The sequence below is a fragment of the Fundulus heteroclitus genome, chromosome 5, assembly GCF_011125445.2.
Source record: "Fundulus heteroclitus isolate FHET01 chromosome 5, MU-UCD_Fhet_4.1, whole genome shotgun sequence".
In the NCBI taxonomy this organism is placed as follows: domain Eukaryota; kingdom Metazoa; phylum Chordata; class Actinopteri; order Cyprinodontiformes; family Fundulidae; genus Fundulus; species Fundulus heteroclitus.
The window spans coordinates 16,506,257-16,526,810 of record NC_046365.1 but is presented as its reverse complement, the minus strand read 5'-3'; the positions used below and the strand labels follow the sequence as shown (position 1 = coordinate 16,526,810).

Sequence of the window (20,554 nt, the reverse complement as noted above, 5' to 3'; positions counted from 1 at the left end):
TTTTTTTAATGGAGGTAAGTAGACTGACCAGCAGCTCCAATTACCTTTTGTGTTCAGTTTTGAAACCTTCTGCTAATAGAAAACCTACGGTTGGCGTTGTGTTCAGAGCCCCGCTATGTATTCAGTTGGAAACAGGACAGAAAAAAAAAGCTCAACATATGATTTACTTTAATACCAAGAAAGACACAATCAAGGGGGAAAAAAATGACTGTTTTTAGCCGGTGATTCGATTGAGAGTTTTGCACCCACAAATCTGCTCCAGAGTGATTTGTAGAACCCGGTACATAACTGTGTGCGATAATCGTAAAGACACACTTCACACGCGTAAACTCTCTGTGATCCTGTTTGCAGGGAAGTAACGCAACTCCTCGTTGTGCTCCCAGAATGCTCGAATGCCACGCATAGCTCACGGCCGCAAACACGGCCACGTTCGGACGCACGCACGCACACACACCCCAGCTCCCATCTCATTACACAAAAGTGTAAACTGAACCAAGACAAATAGAGGAAGTTATCCTGTAAATGTCTCGGCTGGCTCCGACTCGTTAGGCCCAACACTACTTATAGTGACCTGAGCGCACTGCTAAATCCGAGTCGCAGCTCTGTTTTCATCCCAGGAACAAACACGGTGTTCCTTCTCTCGTCTCGCTGGCAAAGGCAAGTGGTGCGCATTAAAGAAATAAAAATAATAATAAAACACTCTCTATACACCTTGTGCCGGTGGGCATTAGGAGCATTTTACAAGTCGCAATGAGGAGTTTCCTCCAGCAGAGGCACTGAGTGGCTGGAAAAAGTTGCTGTGAACGTGTTTAGCGATCGCGCACACAAAGGAAAACCAGATTCTTTTGCTATGATTAATATTTACTTGGAAAGAAATGAGTTTGAAATGTAACAAATTTTGAAAAGGCAATGGACTATAGCAGAAGATTTGGTGGGATTGGACATGCAGTACAGATGAATGGTCCCTATCCTTATATGAGTGTAAAAAAAAAATCCCCAGCAGAGTGTTTATATCTTCTTTAAATGCCAAACTACACTGTTTGAAGAAGTTCAGGGGCCTTTTATCTAGCAGTAAGCCCATGGCATCACCAACTTTAATCAGGAAACGCAAAATTGTTTTTCTTTTTATTTGCTTGACTATAATGTCCATATAATAACCATAATAAGTCAAAAATCCGGGGCCTAGGCTCTCAAACTGTATTCAAACACCACTTTTTGGGGATCCGGAGTCCATTTTACACTTTGGCATACTATTGTCGGAATAACACGTGCTAATCCGAACTTTTTCCCCCTTGATTGTACAGCTAACACGTCCCTCTCCGTTTAGCAACGTTTCTTGTTTTTCCTGGAGGACCTTGAGAAATTCCAATGCAGGACAGGGTATGTTATTCCTTCAGAGTATTCTGGGCCCACCCTGTGATCTTTTTTTTTTTTCTACTGGGACGTGTCTGGAATACCTCCACAGAAATCTGAACAAGAGCCCCGATAGATATTGTCGATAGGTCAGAATTAAGGTCAGAATTATATTTATCCGTATACGAGGGACAACAGACAGATCATTAGTTCAAAGCTACTCAGCTCCATAATATATCTGTTTCTGCCTTATACCTTTGTGTTATGTAAAAAAGGTTCTCATTTTGGCACACATTATACAACGCACAGAATGATAAATGCGCTAAGCCAACATCGGCCTAAAGGAAAGGTACCCAACTCTAGTCCCAGCCTCTCTCCAAATTGAAAGACCAGCGTTTTTTTTTTTTTTTATATATTCCAGATGATTGGGTCTAGTTTCTTTCAAAAACATGTGCTTTCTCCTTACAGCAGCTGGAGTTGCAAAAGACCTCTGTGACTTTAATTTACTTCAGGTCATCGTTAAATAGGGAGAGGTCAGATCTCCAACCTAATTATGATGAAGTTTCAGGTCTTTCCACCTGAAGCATTTGCTAACTATTGTGCTCAGAGGCCAGGTTAGCCACTATTAGCCAACAATAATGTATTTCTCAGCATTTTATGTATAGTTAGTTACTGAGGCAACTCCTTGACCTCACAAGTCGTTCGCAGTTGTACGCGTGTGTCTGAGATAATGAGGCGCAAACAATCCGTATCCCAGCTAAAGTGTTTGTAACTGCATCCATCGCTACAGAGGTGGCAGCCAAGTTGGATTCCGGTGTTATTTTGTGAGATATCTCAAAATCTTTAAGTCAGAAATTCAGAAATTTTGTGGATGTTCCAGTATTTTTTTTTCAAGCGAATGGAAAACACCACACTAAAAATGCTTCCAAGCTCACTAAAAACCCATAAAAGCGAAGCAGAGATGCAGCACTTCTGCATCTGCAGTGAGTGATTTCTGCTTCTTGGTCATAACTAGAAAGGATTTTTTAAAAGTACACTGGATTTGAAGCATAACCCTAACCCTCAAAGAAGACTGTTGGACATCTGTGAGACCTTGACTTTATGCCCGAGTTGTTGGTCATTGGCTTTCCCATAGTCCAGTTATACCCTGATAGACTAGTGTGGAGAATTCGCCTCAAACCTCGACAGCTACGGCATAGCACCGGTGACTGTTGATGGATTTTTTAAACACACCGAGGATCACATTGGAAGCTATTTGCAGCAAGCTAACAGATTTACCCAATAATTTACTATTTTGCTAGATTGCATTTTAATTTGCAATTATTTATAGGCTTTATTCGTGCTGCATTCAAATGAACAATCTCTACTAATTTAGAGCCTGCTTGACCACAAAGACAACAATGACATCTTTTTAGATAATTTTATATAAATGAAGGCAACAAAGGGCATCAATAGCAAACCTTGTGTCTCCATACTGAATTCTGTTTGGAATAAGTTTTACCTCTATGACACCTCCATTAAAATCATAACATTATGGCCTGTGTCGTCAGTGATAACTAGCTAGTATATAAGGTCATAAAGCAGAAGATGTTTTAGAAACAAACGCTTTGATTTTAATGACGCTACCCTTTGGTTTCTTTATATGAGCATATTTTGTCTCTTCAAGACAAACACAGTCTCGCCTTAAACACATATCACCGTACAACGTACTAGTAAAACAGATTGGCCATAAATAACACTTTATTGAGACAGAACTGTCTTGTTTCCTTTTGAATAGACTGCAGGGCACACATGGCATTTAAATACAGATCAATCTACACAGCACCTGAATGGAAAGTATCTCTACGATTCATATCTATAAAGTGCTACAATGCATACGGAACACAAGAGCAAACAGCAGAACGGAGAGACAGGAGAAGGCCCGATGGTGGAGATTGTCCAGAGAGCGGGTCACAGGGGTATAAACTCCACTTACAGTGAATGAAGGCAGGATTCCTCGGCAGAGTTATCTGGAAATGCAAGAAATTAAACGGCGTTAGTGAACTACTCAGACATTACAATGAGCTTAGATGTCAAAGTTAGATGTCTTTACTGAGTTGTTTGTTTTAATCATAAGAAAATGCTATGCAAAAATGTTAACATACTTTGAGCTTTTTCTTGTTTTTATTTTTTTATTTTTTCAGGTTACAACCCGTACAGGTTTTAATGTGATTCATTGTGATATTTATGTGATTGAACAATATTGCAAGTAAGACACGGTGCAAAGTATAGAACGTGACAATGATTTATTTTCATTAAAAACATTTCAAATATTCCCGTTGATGTGAGATGTTTTCCATATGTCACGTTTTCTACACACACAAAGAAAGATATGGGGAAACATTTCGAATGACGAGGGGAATAAGTACTGAACAGGCTTACAGAAATGTGTGAAACTTTTTTTAGTGGAAAAGCTTGTATTGGTAATGTTAACGTTAATACATCTTCTATATAAACTAGTGAAATACATTTTTCAGGTGTGGTTTTGACCCATTCTTCCACAAAGACTGCCTTCAGGTCTTGAATATTCTGGGGGAGCTTTCGCTGTACTCTAGTCTCCAGTTCTTTCCACAAAATTTAGTAAAGTAAAGTGATTGATTGGACAATTTTAGCAGTTTAAGCATTTGCATTTGCATATTCTTATCAAGAATGAAACGTTACATTTCCCTAATTCATCCTCCCTTCAGTTGTATGAAGTCTGCTAATGTGATATTCTACAAGACAGATAACACCATAATGTTCCCAGCTGTAAGCTTTACTCTTGGTGTGGTACTTTTGGACTGATGTGCAGAACCATTCTTCCTGCAAGCATGGTGTGTGCAATGATAACTAAAGAGCTCAGCGCTGACGAGACTAAAGTAAATCTTCTGCTGCAAACTTTAAACAGCCTTCAGCAGCACTTTCTTGTGCACAGAGGCCATTGCAGTTGGTGCATTACTTGTTGTTTTCATGGGAAAAGCTGTAGCTGCTATTTCCAGGTCTTTCTGTAGCTTTCTGCGAGTGCTCATTGACTCTTGGACGGCTTTTTTTTGACAATCCGTTTGATGTTTCTCTCTAAAATCTTACAAGGGGGGCAGCATGCATTAGCTGGTTTATAGTGAAGTAATGTTATTTCCACTTACAAATTATGGCTCCAATAGCACACACTGATGCATTCAAAACTTTAGAAATGGAGCCGTAAGCATTAACATTAGTATGTTTTGTAATTGTCCTTCTTTGTGAAGGTCTCTTTTCTTTCACCAATCCTACCACTTTCTGCAGTACTTTAATAATGCAAACTCTTATTGGTTAACAGTAAACCAGCTGATACTGAGTTCCACATGATAGCAGGAATGTTTGCTAATTACAAGCAGCAAATATTTTTTTTTTGCACATCCCTTTCTTCTTGTCTCCAATACTGAATCCCTCTGCCATTAAATTTGTTTACCCATAACTTTATTTGTGGGCTTTGATGGGAGAAAGTTGTAGAGACATTTAAAGCAGGGTTAATTGATAAGAAAATAGCCAAAGCTCTGAACATCTCACAGAGCGCTAATCAGTCGTTTCATGTCATCTGAATAAATTCATTTGAAAATAAAAAAAAAAAAATCCAAATGGCAAACCTAAAAAGAGATGGCACCTAAACTGGCAAACCAGGGGAAGGGGGCACTAATCAGAGACGTGGCCAGTGATTACTCTGGTGGAGCTGCAGAGATCGACAGCTCAGGTGGAGGTTTCTCATGACAGGAAGTTTGCCCTGCTGAAACCTCAGACATTTATTTTGGTGTGCTTCTCACTGTGATGTTAGCGCGAACGCCATGTTGAGGTCAAATCAGCTGCTGGAGGCCTTCAAAAAGGAAATCTGGTAAGGGATTTAGAGGGGACTCAAAAGAATTGAAAATAAGCCGTTCCACTGCATGGAAATCAGCCTACAAAACAACAACCGACAGCCCATGTCTGATTGTCCAAGCAAGTTCATCCTGAAAGCAAACGGCATAACGCCAAAAGAAGTCTCCAAAAAAACAGTAATGTTATAAGATGCACTAGAGACAGCTCAGTTGTAAAAATGCATGTCTGCTCATTCAATAAAGGGAAACTTGGGAGGCGTGAAAGGAGGAAACCTTTAATCTCCAGCAATAAAGACATGAAGACGATTCTGAGGTTTGCTAGGGAGAACATAGACAAAGGCTACTACGTCTGGAGGAGTGCTCTTTGGACAGATAAGTCTAAGATTGAATTTTAAGGAAATGTTTGGAAGAAAACAAATACAGCAGTTTCATTAAAAGAACCTCATGCCAATTATGAATAATAGAGCTGAACGTGCAACTAATGTGAAATGATTCTTTTGTTCACCAGGAGCTGGTCAGTTCACCATTACATAATCCACCAATAAGTCTGTATTGTATTGCATCAGAGGATGTTCGAGGAAAATGGAAGACTATCAGTAAAAAAATAATAAAACTAAATAAATAAAGCTGAAGCAGAACTAGACCCTGGGAGATGGCAATGAGCTGAAACAAACCCAGATATCCACCAAAATGACTGGCTGAGAATTCACTTAACCTGGGCTGGGGCTTAAGGGGATTTATTATGAAATTAGAAGTCCTAGGCCAAATCAAAACATGGACCTTGACTTGACCTATATGCTGCGAGGTGAGTTGAAATGGGCTGTTCATGCAAGATATGCATCAAACGTCTCACAGCTGAAAATGGGGAGTGGGAAAAACCTTCCCCTGACTGATGTCAGAGACTGATAGACGGATCTCACTGGAGACATTCAAGCCAAAGTAATAAGACTAGTTCTTAGGGGGGAGGATGTTCAGATTTTTACTTAGTTAGAATACACATTTTTTATTCATACCTTCTGTTTAATCAACACAACAAGGTTTATATATTTTTACTGGAGTTTTATTTCAATTTATGCTTCTCCTTCCAGTACAGACCACCAGTCTGGTGATCTACAAACCTGAAAAAACAAACAAACCAAAAAACACTAGTTTTAAGTTTGTGCTTATTATAAAACAAAATAGAGAGAAAAAAGTTAATGGGTATGAATATTTTTGCAAGATACTGTAGTTAGCCTTTCGGGTTTTCAACAAACTGACCCACATCAGAGTCGGGGCCAAGCTGAGTGATTAGTTTAAACAGAAGGAATGGAGATAAGCAGTGATTTCCAACTCATTCTCCACATCTAGTAATAGGCAGAGGTGGAGAACGGGGGAAAGGCAGGGCGTGGGGGGAAGGGGAGGGGGAGGGGGGGGGGCTATAAAAAGTTGACCCTCTCCCAGTCCGACAGACTCGCTCCAGAGCCAGAGCTGCAGCAGCATCTGATCTCTCCGAGCAGCTGTCCTCTCCCTGCATCAGCACAACAAATACTTTGCATTGCCTGACCTTTTCCTCCTGCATCACTATTCCAGCCATGCCCCCATGCCCCCCCCCCCCCACCCCAAACCGCCTGAAACACCCCCGACAGCCACACACACACCTCCTGTAGCTCCCGCAGCACTACTCAACCCCACACTAGGCCCCTGGCTGCCACGCTCTGAGCTGACATGTATCCTCCGCGCTCATGCAGTTGTGTTCTTGCTCTGACACATTAGCTGTGAGAGGTCTCCAGCAAGGTGTGAGTGTGTACGCGTAAGAAAGAATTACAAACTTAAATGTTTGGGAGGATAATCTCGACAATGGCTGCTCAGTGTTTAGGTTTATGATTCAACTGAGGAAAAAAAAAAACTGCTGTTATAGATCAGCACAGTGACATTTGAGTTCCTGATACTGTCTCGACTGGCGGTTTATCGATTAGTGTTGTGACACTTGTTGTGATATTTGGATTTGCTGTGCAGGGACAACGTCCTTTGCACATGAACTAGGGATTTTCTCATGAAAAAAGACCACATGGCAGACTAACATCCTCCAACCCAACCCAGAAGGCAGGAGTGCTGCAGGGATGTGTGCTCGGCTCCCCTTCATTTTCCATCTCCACCCAGAACTTTGTGTCTCCAGCCACTGTTCCAGCACTATAATTACATTTGCTTGCGACAGTAGTAGTGGGTTTTAGGAAATTGCGATGGACCAATGTAGTGCAGCTCCACGCTTCAAAATTGGGACAGGTGGACAGAGTGGCTTTCTCCAAGAATGAAGGACTTCACTTGGACTTTAAACACCTTCAGCCTGATAAAGACAGCCCAACAGAGACTTTTGTTCTTCGTGAACCAAAAGAAAGGTGTTAGATCTGTTCACAAATCTCTAAAGGAGCCTAACAGTCTCAAGGTAGAACACCTTTTCTTTTTGCTAGAGTTGCAGAGTGTGGTACACAGGCTGCAGTGCAGGTAATGAGGGAGACCTGTGGCGGGTCAGTCTGTTTGGACCAGATTCAGCCGGGTTACTCCTTGTTTGTCCCCCTTTTACTGGGGAAAATGTACGAGGCCCTGAACGCTTGAGGTAACAGAACGTTACAACATAATAATATGTACAACATGGACAACCGATGTTCTGCATTCATTGTGTTATTTGTAAGAACTTTAGTATTTATTTGTGTCATTTTATTTTAACAACGGTGATTTGTTTATCATGTTTTCTGTAAGGTTTCATTGTGTTTGGTCCAACTTGGTATTTTTTTTTGTTTTATCTTGAGCTGCTGGTTTATTTTTTGGAACACCAAACAGATTTTTTTGTATAAATCACAGTCAGAATAAACTTTAATGAATTGGTAAAGTAAAAAGTTTTAGAAATCAAAAAGTGGGAACAAGTTCATTCTATCATCTTAAAGAAACTTCTAACCTCAAAACTTTGATTGGGGTTAAAGTTGACAATACCCCAAAAGACTTTCCACTGCAACCTTTTTCATATTATTTTACTTCGGAGGTGTGCACTGGTAAGCTGCTCATCAACATCTTTATCCCAGAATGCAGTTGCTGGCTCAATGCAGACCTATTTATTACCAGACACGCAGCACATTTAAGCAGTTTGGAGACTGATTTGGGGTATCAATTTTAGGATTTAGGGGGATAACAGTAAGGGCCCCCATTGCCTTCAGTGTACTGGTAAACTATAGTTAAACAAGCACTTAATTGATGTTTCCAGGTGTTCTCTTCAGGACACAACCAAATTGATGGTTACTTTTCTTGCACTTGAAGGTCAACAAAATATTGTGTGAACAATTAGGGAATTAAATGCCGGGGCTGACTTGGGATATCATTACTTGGCAACACCAAGAATCCCGTCGAGTTGTTTGTTACATCTCCCTCTTGGTTGCAAGTGCAGCTAGTTGCCGCAGTGCATCATGGAAAATGTAGTGCCGGTGGGACACGATTGTTTGGCCGGCCCACGGTGGAGCCCATGTCTTGAAATGTCTGCCTTAAGGCATCTGGGAATTTTACCCAAGGATGAACCAGATTTGTGGAGGTCCATAATTCCTTTCCTGATATGATGGGTGATTTCGTTTGATATTAGCATGATGTCCTTCAAGGAGACAGCAGGTTTGAGGTGTTGCCTTAGAATACATCCACAGATGTGCTTCTAAGTAACTCAAATGTTGTGAATCAACCTATCAGAAGCTTGCAAAAGCATAGTCATCTAAGTGTATTTAAACTTTTCTACAAATCTCATAATTGGCCATTCAGCAAGTGATTTTTTTTTTTGCTGATCCTAACGTCAAACAGCAAAAGTTGGAGAAAAAAAAAAGTATTTTCATACAGTGTTTCCAAATGTCTGGCTTTTACTGTGCGTAGCTGATCATTACAAATCAAAGGTGTCAATTGCAGATTTTAGCAACGCTACCGACAGACCCAGAGAAAATAGTTTATGTCAACTGTTCCCTAACTATTGGCTTATATTATTTTCCTAATAAAATGTTTCACTTCAGGCTTAAACCCGCCTCAAAGGATGAAGAGTGAACTGTAACATTATATGAGGAATTAAAAACATTAATGGCCGATTAAGAATAACTTAATGTTTAGGCGTCACTAAGTGGAATAGTTTCCAGCGACACCCCGAGAATAAACCGTGTAAACAAACTCGCCTCACACTATTAAAATAGTCCGCCGATGTGTAATGCAGAAAAAAAGCTACGGCTCGGGGATGAAAATCCAATCTCTCTTGGGAGTCAGGTTACCTGTCATGAAGCTACTGCATGTCTATTAACACTGTCAGGGCGCTGCTAAAGCGCCCACGCTTTACTGCTGCTTAGAGAAAAACATGGAAAACTCTGACAACGGCCTCATAAGGACAAACCCAATGAGTAAATGTCCAGCCAAGATAAATCTCTGCCATTAAACTGTGTTCTTAGCACTTCCTGGTGTCATTTTGCCTACATGCGATGATTCTGGGTTGTGATGGAGTTGAAATCCATTTTGGGATTTCTATTAAATATTATAGTAAATATTGATTGCTGTTTTTTTCTAATCTGTTGTTCATTTTCAAGTACTGTTGAATTGATTTTAATTTAAACAATGAGGTAATTGCTTTATTTCTTGTGAATCTGATACTTTGAACAACCCATTTTTGCCACCGGGAGAACGTTTAGTCTTTTCATTTAACGTTTCACAAGGCTGGAGCAACAAGATTTTGAAAATGTAATCCCTATTTGGTTGCAGTTCTCTAACAGTGAACTTTGTGGGTCTGTTACACCGTCTTAGCTATCCTTATCACTGTGGGTGGGAGAGAAGAGGGCAAAGTAGACCTGGATGCTCCTCCAGCCTTATGTGTAACAGCTCCAAGCTTAAACTGTTCAATAAAACCTGTAATTCAGAGTTTAGGTGGCTATCTTCTTGCCTGTTTCCCCCTCTTTCTGACTTGAGAAATGGTCACAAGGTGTAATATCATTATCATATTTCAGGGAAACAAGAAGTCATGGGGTTTGGTAATTAAAGCTTTTTTTTTACATCCTGTTCAACATGGTATTTTTTTTTACCTGAATGAACTCAAATTCAAAGTTGGATTTTGACCAAATTCTTAACTGTGAAAATGAAAATTTGCTGCTGCAATAAACAATTCATTTATTTTATGGGTTTCTTCTACACATCTTTACCAGATGTGTCGTTAAAAATATCCCTCAGAAATATCAGATTTTTGTTTAACCTTCGGACAAGGGGACCCCAAAGAAGCTGAACTGGTTAAGCAAATGTACTTGTGTGCATGTTTGAAAGAAAAAGTCTACAGCAATGCTGAGTATGTTTCTATAAATGGTAAGTGTGGGCTTGTAGAGTAGGGAGTGGTGGCCTAGTGCTTAGAGCAGAGTTGGACCTGTGACCTGGAGTTTCTGGGTTCAACTCCCATGGACAGCTTTGCTTTGGGTCCCTGAGCAAGACTCTTAGCCCTACAAGGCTCCCTGGGCGCTGCTCCCCAAAGGGGATTGGTTAAATGCAGAGAGCTAATTTCATTGGAAAGTATGTTGCAATGACAATAAAGATTATTTATGTTATTAGTGTTACTACTCAGGGCCCATCTGCTCTGACTGGTTAGATGCACAGTTATTAGCCAGTTCTGAGTTCAAACTAACCATTATCATTAGTCACAACAGTAATTTGAAGCTGAATGGACATTTTGTCAATGGACATTCTCCCCAGCGTCTGTCTCTCCTCACGCCGTGTGCATCTTCATTTTCAAACTGCCCCTCAAAGACCAACCGTCTCCTTCCACCAAGCAGCGCTGGGCTTTCTGCTCTGCTGCTCCCCATCAGCAGAGCACATTGAACACCCCCCCGGACAACATGAGGGCCTCACAGTCACGGAAAAATTTTAAGGAGGGATAAAAAAAATCTGCCATTTTTAAATACATTTTAACTCTAAAACCTTCTGTGCTTTTTTTTGCTTTTACTACCTCTATGCTGGACATATTTGTTTTAGTGTTTTGATGCCTTCAGCTTGTCTTTTTCCTTTAAAACATTTATTTTGTCTTTTATTATTAATAGTATAAGTTATTCTACAATTTGCATTTGTAAATAAAATGTATGTATTTGTAAAACTTTATTCTTATTCTTATTTTTAATCACAAGCGGATGATTGTAACTCTTTAATTGTTACTCATTCCACTTCTGATGGCTTGCATGGCTTTTTTTTTTTTTGTACGGCCATGTTTACATCCTCCTGCATCACAATCCATGCAGCACACAGCTGACGTATCAAAGCTTTTCTTTCTGACTCAGAGAACGATACGTTCACATTTCGGCTGAATCCTTCCCTCAGACAGAACCCGTCGACGTGGATTAGTTTGAAGAATTCACGTTAACTCACATAAATGAAGAGAAGTCCTCTTGGTCACCGATGCTCAACCACAAAGCTCATAGTTTTTCCATCAAACGAGGGCGGCGCGATGATTCTTGGACCCTGCTGCGTTGTTATGCTGATAAGTGCCTTTCCGTCGGAGCTCGCCGTCCCTCCTTTGGCGGGCAAACTCAGGGGCAAGTGAAGCGGCCCCTGCTGAGCCTCTGCTGTTGCGCTGTAGTACGCCTTTTCCGCCCCCGGGCTCAGGGCTTTGGTTTTGAGGCCTTCTCCCGCTGCATCCTCTGAGTGACAGGGCGACTGCGACATCACTGCCTGGGCGGCCAGCGTGGGAGAGATGAAGCCTGGGTAGACCATGTAGGTGGGGGTGAGAGCCAGGGGGGGCAGAGGGAACGGCACGGGCGTGAGAGGCGCCACGGGGGAGTGAGGCATGGGGACATCCACGTACTGGCCCGTCTCAGGGTCGAAGAGTCTCTTGGTGGTGGCCTGTATGGGGGTGTCCACTAAGTAATAATGTCCAGTCGTCGGGTCCAGGAGCATCTTGCGCTGGGTTTGAGTGACTGGTTCTCCTCCAGAAGGTGTGGGGGACATATTCGGGTGGGTGGGAGAGAAACACAATACCTGCTGCTGTTTCTGAGGACTTGTCGCGGTCGTCGGAAGATGGTAAATGGTGGCAGACGGGCAGTCGGCTGTTGCAGGGCTCCTCTTTTGCTCGGAGACGTTGCTATCCCCAGGACTGGCTTTGCTAAGGCTCGAATCCGCCTCTGCCGCCACAGGCTTCTGGTTGAGCAGCTTGGCTTCATTTGGGCACCCGAGCCCTGGTATGGTTAGGTAGTTCTCAGAGTCCGAGCAACCCTTTGCAACGGCTGGGTCTGCAGAGCTGGATTTGGCCTTGTTCTGCTCCGCCGTCTTTGCCGACACCGGCGGTACCATCGACGTTTTGGAGCCGGTCACTGCAGACGATGTCTGCAGGGCAGAATCCTGCGAGTCAACACGTTTCTGATTGCCAAAGTGGAGCACGCTTCTGTTGGTGAAGGTTCGACTTTGTTGCGCCTGTGTTTTGAAAGTGTCCTGGTCGTACGGGACGTGTATTATGTTCAGAGATCTTTTATCGCCTTGGTTCTTCTGTGGTTCTTTGCCGTTCGTGAGACACGGCGGAACCCTGGCGCCGCTTTTTGCCTCCTGGTCGTCCAGAGCTCCCTGCGGCTGCTTGCTGAGGAGAGGCAGCACGCGGCTGTCGGCGAGCGAGGGAGAGGCTTGGGTTCTACGCTTCCATTCGTTCCTGTCAAAAACGTAAAGCTGCTCCATGGTTTTGACCGCGGCTTTGAGCTTCTCCAAGGCGTCTTGCTTTGGCACCGCGGGGTCGTTTCTTCTCTCGTTCGTCTCCCCGGTAAACCTGTCCTGTCTCTGTTTGCCCACTTTGGCCTCGGGATTCAGCTGCACCTCAGGCTGATCGGGATTCCCTTGTTTGGTCGCGGCAGCGGGAACTCGGCTGGAGGTCTCAGACGGGTTGTCCACCTCCACCTGTGACTGCGACGTGTCGTCCTTCGCTGGTTTGAGGTTCGTTTTAACGGAGTTGCATTTGATCACCATCGCGGAGGGTTTTTCCGGCTCCGCTTTGGTTTTCTCCTCAGCTGCTGTGGAACATCTGCGATCGCTTCTGTCCAAAGAGACAAAACGATATGAGCTTTTCACCAGCTTACGCACATCCCTGACGTGATATATCGGCGTCTGAAACTTGCACTTGGTGTCCCTGATGTCTCTGACGGTGAAGCTCGGAACCTTGCCCGCTGAGGACAAAACCTGACACCTGCCGTTGTCCGCCGCCCTGAACCTGTCGACGTTGTAACTGATTTTGGGGGTTAGGAGATTTGCGATATTCAGTGTGCAGCCTTTGCTTTCTTTCACGTTTCTCAGGCAGATTTTGATCTCGGGTGCTTTCCCCACCCTCTCGTTTTTTTCTTTGCCCTCTGCCATTTTGTCCCCCTCCTGCTGCAGCTCTTTCTCACATGTCTCCGCGCCCGTGTCAGCTGGGTTAGAGGTTAAATCCCCTGCCAAGCTTCCGTCTTTTGTAAGGAGCTGGCAGTTTGGAACAAAGAGAAGCTTGGTTAGGACGCTGCTGGTGTCCAGCTCTCCTGTGGCGGCGCTTTGGGAGTCTTTCACAGATGCAGGCTCTGCCTCTTTCCCGAGCCGTGGCTCCTGCCGTGCCTCTTGGGGCTCCCCTGCACCATCCGTGGCCTTCTTGTCACCCTGTGTCTCCTCAGCAGGCCCACAGGAGCTGGAACTGGACCTGTGATCATCCGGGGAGTTCGCAGGGAATCCTAATTCTGGGGTTTGCCCCTGAAGGCCTCTGCTCTCACTCCTCTCCTTCACACCCTCCAGATCTTTGATGTGAAGGCTGGGGGAGACTGAGGGGTACGTGTCTGAGATTTCCCCCCTCTCCATTTTGCGTTCCTGTTCAAACTGCATTTTTTTGGAAATGACGTTTTTCAGCAGGCTGGAGGCAAAAATAGCCCTCTTGTGCGTGTCCCCCGAGCCATCTGTGTGATGATACTGCATCTCACACCCCGACCTGGCCAACACCTCGTCTTTTTGGACGCCCTTGGGGCCCCTGGGAGTTCTGGATTCAACATTGCAGTGAAAGTTCAGGGTAACCCCTTGCTGAACTGCCTGATCTTTCATTTGGAGCTTTCTGCCTGAAGATGCGGTCTGCTGTGAGGTTATCCTCTTGTTCAGTGCACAGATCCGTGTCTGTTGATCTTTGGTGCCAGTTTTACTTCTGTTACTCCTCCTGCTCTCCGCAGCCTTGTTCATTTCCAGCGTTGCGCCGGAGGCATTGTGCGTAATGTTGCCATAATTCCAGTCCACATACGCTGACCACTTATTTAGGCCATATTCTGACATGGAGGACTCGCTGGAAGTGCTGAGATTGATGGCATCAAAGTATGGACATGCCAAGCTTCGGAAGGACTTGGCGGTTAAGTTACGCACCTCTTTATCAGCGTCGTCCAGCTCGCTGATGGAGCTGGACGCTCCGCTGGAATACTCATTAATATCTTTCCGTCTCAGTTTGGTTGCGAGGTGCTGACGGCCCGGAGCCGGGATGAAATATTGACCGCTATCGCACAGGGGCCCCGTTCTGACGCCAGGGCTCACGAAGGAGAAGTGGCTCCCGTCTCCGAGGTGTTTCGGAGACAGCCACCGCGCGTTCGGGTCAAAGACGCCAACCGGGTCGTTCACCGCCCTGGAGGCGGTTTGAATCGACAGGTGGACTTTCCCCGCCGCGGGATCCCCGCCGCTCTGGGCTCTGCACAGGCTCTCATCCGAGCTGGCGCACAGATCGCTATCCTCCTGCTCGGTGCTGACAGCCGCTCCGCTAAGATTAGACTGCGCCTTCGCCTGGCTCCGGGCCCCCTCCAGGATCAGGGTGCCCTCCTTGGTCTCGTCGCTCTCAAAGGAGGCGTAATCCACAAAGGCGTAGACCAGGTTGCCGTCCTCGAACTCCCAGCGCGTCCCCCGGCCCAGGTCGTAGTCCACGTCGTGGTCGAGCTCGGTGAGCTGGATCTCGTGCGTGGTGATGTAGTGCGACTCGGACAGCTCGGAGTCGCTCCTGCCGTTCAGACACATGTCGGTGTAGCGCAGCTCGCCGCCGTCGCTGCACTCGCTGGAGTCGGGCTCAGCCTGCTGCTCGCTCCCCGAGTCCGGGATGATCCTGGTCGGGGTTCCCAGCAGGGACTCGGTCGAAGCGGGTTGGCTCTCCTCCTGCTTCGAGCTGTCGCCTTTGATCACGGACAGCTGGTTCCCCTCTCCGGTGAAAGTCACTTTCACCGTCTTCAGCCCGTCGGGTCTCATGTCCAGGTCCACATAGTTGGACTCGTCGCTGTTCGTCTCCGTGCGCTGGTCCTTGTCGCCCAGGTTAAGCAGCTTGTTGCTGGGAAGTCCGGTGTCATCTCGGTAAGTGAGAGTTTTCTCCGCTGCTTCCATTTAGTCCGGACTTACCGTCAGGTGGTCCTCGGTGTTGCTCTGACACTGGACGGAAAACTCTGCTGGCAGGACCGTGGGGCGGCCGGGAGGGAGCGCATGTGTGCGTGCGCGTGCGTGCGTGTGTTTGAGTGAGTGAGTGTGAGTGAGAGAGTGTGTGAGTGAGAGAGAGAGAGGCAGTGACACAGGATGGAGGGAGGGGGGGGTCCCTCGGAAATTCCCATGACACTTTCAGGTCATTTTTGTCCCTCTAAATCAAACCACCACCGTTTTCAGCACCTTTTCTAGAAGAACAGCTCCTCCTCGGATTCAGTGAAAGTCATATTTTTCATCTTCGCGTCGACATATTAGAAATATACTGACAAATATTCCCCAGTTCGCTCTTTTGATTTCATTGAAATGTTTGAATCATTTGGCATGAAAGGAGAAAAAATCGCTCTTTCCTAATGGGCGCTTAGTGTGAAAATCATGGCTGCATTGAACTAAAGCCGTTAATTATTATTTATTTACTTTTGGTTTAGAAATGTAGACGGTGTCACCTCAGGCCTTTGGCACCGAGGATGAGAAGATGACAGGGATGGAAGTAAAAAAAAAAAAAATTTCCGGAGCAAACACTCTATACTGAGGTTTTCTGTCTGCGTGGAAGAACACTAAGTCCTCCACTTCTGCCTGCAGCTGATACTAAGTCAGGTAGCATTTAGCTGGATGCACACACTTTCAGGGTTGTCTGTTTAACTTGTTACCAACTTGTCAGGTTTACAGGACTTGTTGTTCGGCGTCTGCTTACATACAAGTCTGGGTTCTGAACTGAAAAAGTTTTGGTGCACCGGTTCAGCTAGCTGGTCTAGAAACCTGTTATAGGTGACCTTGCTTCCTGTTCCCCTCTTTTCCCCCTGTTTCCTAGGTACTTATAAGGCATAACAACACTGTTGTGTTGTTATGTTGTCTTAGTTTCATGTTTTTTTTAACCTTGATAAATAATTGGATACTAAATGTCATAAATAATCTAAAGTTAATTAGAGAAATAAGTATTTTACCACATCAAAACAAGACTTAGACTTAATACCTAAGTCTCAGACAGGCTTTATTGTCATTCAACTGCACGCTCTCAATGTACATGAGAAAAATGTCATTGAAAGCAAAACAGAAGACAAAAGAGAAACATTATAAATATAACAATTTGTCATGAACGTAGCGGCAAACCAATTGAGACATTTTACATGTACAGAAAAGTGATGCGGACGACCAAACTAGTATAGTGAAAGTAAATGTAGCAGCAGGATGTATTGCAACAATAAACGGACCTTATGGTCGCCCAAAAAGTAAATAAAATGCATCATTTGATATGAAGTGGAAAAATATGAACTACACAGCAGCCTTGATTTATCTGGTTGTTGGCATTTATAACAACTGCAAAGCCTATCAATGTGGGCTTGTGGAACCGGCCATCATATATACAGTACATGTACATGTAGATGTTAAGGTCCAAATGTTGTTTTTAACAGCGATGCTCTCTACCTGAACATCGCTGAATCAGGCTGCCCTGCTTATCGGGGCTGCGGCTGTCAGACGTCTGTCTAGGTTTTGAAGACACAAGTGTTGTTCCTGGACAGGGCCCCAGATCGGTGGCATGCAGGGTGGGGGGGGGGGGGAAGGGGGCTGCCCAACAATTGCTGCATGTGGAGGACACCCGGACAGCAGTATCAAGGACGGAGGCCACCACTATGAAGCTCCTGACACCCTCAGACGTCACATGTAGTCTCACGCTGGAGGTGCTTTCACACAGCAACGCGGTGCAAACCTCAAAAAACGAGAAGAACCTTAATGCTTTTATCAAACAACAGCACACGTATATTCTTGGAAGTCTGTAAAACCCGGCCCGAGCATTTCATTTACATGACACGTCGAGCCTCTGCAGCACTTTGTGGCATAGAGTGTAACCCGCCACATGCGCCGGACAGCTGTAGTTATTTACAGATTAATCTTTGACATAAAAGCAAATCTAAGACATTTGATCAGCTAATAAAACTGTCCTTAACCTTTTTAACAGCTGACCCCTCGTAAAGCGCCGTTGTGTCAGGTTTAATATAAAGCAGACGGTGGGAGTCTCTCTGGGACTTCTAATTATAACACGATTTTATAATCTTTGAACGCGCGGTGATTCAGCCCTTAGATGTTGTTACATCCGTGGAGAGGCGGAATCACTCGAGGCTGCGTGGTCTTTACTCTGCAATGTTTCCAGCCGCTTTCGCTCATGCTGGACACATCGCGACGTGTAAACAGGTTCGAAGTGGCTTACACAAAGCTGATAAATTTAGGCGTCTATTTAAAATGGGGGAGCAGCTCACGCAAGCGAGTTGAGATCAGATTCTTACTGTGGCCACATTAAAACAGCAGGTGCTAAATCCTGAGCGCCGTTAATCAAAATATGGATTCGAGCGGATGAAGAATGTGCCGCTCGGCCATCGACCCCCACTTTCCTCCTGCAGAATAAGGGAAATCACCAGACAACTTGCTACGCTGCCCTGCAGCACACCATTCAATGTCTGAAAGCTGCAGATTTGGCAATCTTGCTCTGATTGCGTGTTTGTGCAGCCGTAGCCAGAGTTTGCAAAATAGCAGAAGAGCAGTTAGATTCCAGCTCCACCTCAGCTGACGGGGAAGATGTCCCTGCTGAAGAAAAGCATCCACCTAGCATGATGCTGCCACCGCCTGTTTCTGTACCTTTACCCCTTTCATGATTTCTTGGATGGTGTGTTTAGGGCTATGTGCATTGTTAGTTTTCCAAGACACACAGCACCTTCTTCCACATGTTTTCTGTGCCACCTACAGGAATTGCTGGCATAGTTTAAATTGAAATGTCCTCTGCTATCGTTCAATAATCACTCTTCTTGTCAGTCTAAGACACAGGTGTCAAACTCAAGGCCCGCGGGCCAAATCCGGCCCGTCAAGGTAAATTATCCGGCCCTCAAGAACCAAAAAAAAAAGGCATATCATGTCATAAAGTAGAGGCATATATCCCTTTAAAGTGTATAAAGTGGCTAAAACTGTGCCTACTGTAAGTGTAACTCACCCCAATATCAACTTTTTTTGCAGATAAACTGTATAAACTGGGCCTAAGGTTGCTACTTTTATGTTACTGTGCATTTTTTATACTTCTATGTGAACTGGAATGGAATTATGAAATGAAAAGTATCGTCTATACACATGCAACCGGCCCTTTTAATGACTTCATGACGCCAAAGTGGCCCCATATAGAAATGAGTGTGACACCCCTGGTCTAAGAGAAAGGCCAGATGTGATGTCATGATTCTTCCAACTCAGCTTTGGATCTCTGCAGCTCCTGCAGAGTCGCCCTGGGTGTCTTCGGGTCGTCTCTGATATGCATGCTCATTGCCTGCTTTTCAATTTCTGCCTGTGCAAATTCTCAGTTATCCGGGTCATCGCAACAGCAAACAGGCTTAAATGGGAGGCTTTGGTCAATTCCTTCTGAAAACGTTTTGACACCTATCCAGGAGACTTTGTCAGTTCTGGTGGCTCGCACTTCAGCAACCTGCAGTTGGTGCGCTGCTGGTTTTAAGGACATGGAGGCTCATCCTCCTATAGGCGCATTCTCAGTCAGATGCAAATCAGTGACCCACCCCACACTGTCCTGGCTCGTTAGAAGCTATCGCTTGGTGTGAGTGGAGTACTTGGTCACCTGAATCATGACGAGACTGCTGATGTAATCTCTGTGGAACGTGTTGGAGGACTGAGCTGTAAACACTGAAGAGTTGGAAGCGCAATCCTCCCACTCCGCTTAGTGATGGCTTTTCTCTTTTGACCAAAGATGGCTTCTTCCACCCCTCTTTCAAACCATCTGTTCTCCCTGTCCAAAATCTGGACATCATTGTCGTCAAAAGAGCGCCCTTTGTTCTTGAGGTCAGTCCACCAGCACCTCAAGAACAAAGGATTCTCTTTTTTCTGCTCTGGTCAGTTTAGGTCAACGTTCATGTCTTGGTACATTTGCGAAGCTTTCTGTTTTCTGTGAGAAGTTCAAGACTTGCCTTAGAGCAATGTTTTATAACCTAACACCATCTTAAACTTTTCCATTAGTTTCTCCCTGACCTGTCTGCTGTATGCCTTGGTCTTAATGATGCTGTTCACTAATGTTTCTCACGCAAAACCTTTAAGATTTTTATTTGGACAAAAAAAAAGAAGTAAAAACCCATCAGTCTTTTTTCCACGCATTAGTTTGTGTTGGAGTAGCATATAAAATAACATGCATTAGGGTTAGTGGACAAAATGCAAAATGAAATTCAAGGGGCGTGAATGCTTGCAAATAGCTGTAAATACAAAAGTGTCCAATCACATAAAATAGCGTTATTCTACCCAGTTTAAATAGGTTACATTTGTTTTTGTTTGTTTTCTCAGTGGAGGAATAAGAATAATTTTGCAGTTCTGACATAAAAATATGAACAATCATGTGAAAGAAGGAAATTATCTGGCAACCCTGAAAGCTAAAAGCAGAAAGTTCAACAAACGCAGGTTAAACTGATAGACGTACACAGAAATTGAACAATTTAAATAAAAGCCAAACCCATTTTTACCAGCCATAATATGTCACAATTTATGATATAATCTGATGACTTTTGCTATAGAATAGCAATTTTTTTTGACGAAACCTATATCTACAGCTTCCTGCACAATAATAGGCTTGATATTTACTTCCAAGACAGGATGAAAGAAATGATATATACCAGGATAGTTGAGTGTTCAGAATATGTTAGAATTGCGCTATAATGGTTCAAAGCTGATAAAAGTAATGTGCTCCAGAGCTTAAACAGCCTCAGAATAATGAGTCGGTATCAGAGAGATTTAATTAATGGTCCAAGGAAGTAAAGTTAGAGGATGGCAGAATATTGAAAATCTGAAGACTCTGTCATTATGTTGTATCAAAAACCAGCAGAAGTATGAGAATCTGTATAAAATAATCCAGTATC

General features: G+C 44.1%; 1 protein-coding gene across 1 annotated transcript; it reads right to left on the bottom strand.

Annotated features, from left to right (window-relative positions):
• LOC105915620 (uncharacterized protein C4orf54 homolog) lies at positions 1–15,658 on the bottom strand. Its single transcript, XM_012849789.3, has 2 exons — positions 11,604–15,658; positions 1–3,362 (listed from the first exon to the last, which is right to left on the bottom strand). Exon 1 carries the CDS (start codon positions 15,573–15,575, stop codon positions 11,628–11,630), a length of 3,948 nt encoding a protein of 1,315 aa, XP_012705243.2. The 5' UTR covers positions 15,576–15,658; the 3' UTR covers positions 1–3,362; positions 11,604–11,627.
• Between the last annotated feature and the right edge of the window lie 4,896 nt (positions 15,659–20,554).

Excerpts from the sequence above, each read along its gene's own strand:
- LOC105915620 (XM_012849789.3), bottom strand. The coding sequence starts at position 15,575 with ATGGAAGCAGCGGAGAAAACTCTCACTTACCGAGATGACACCGGACTT.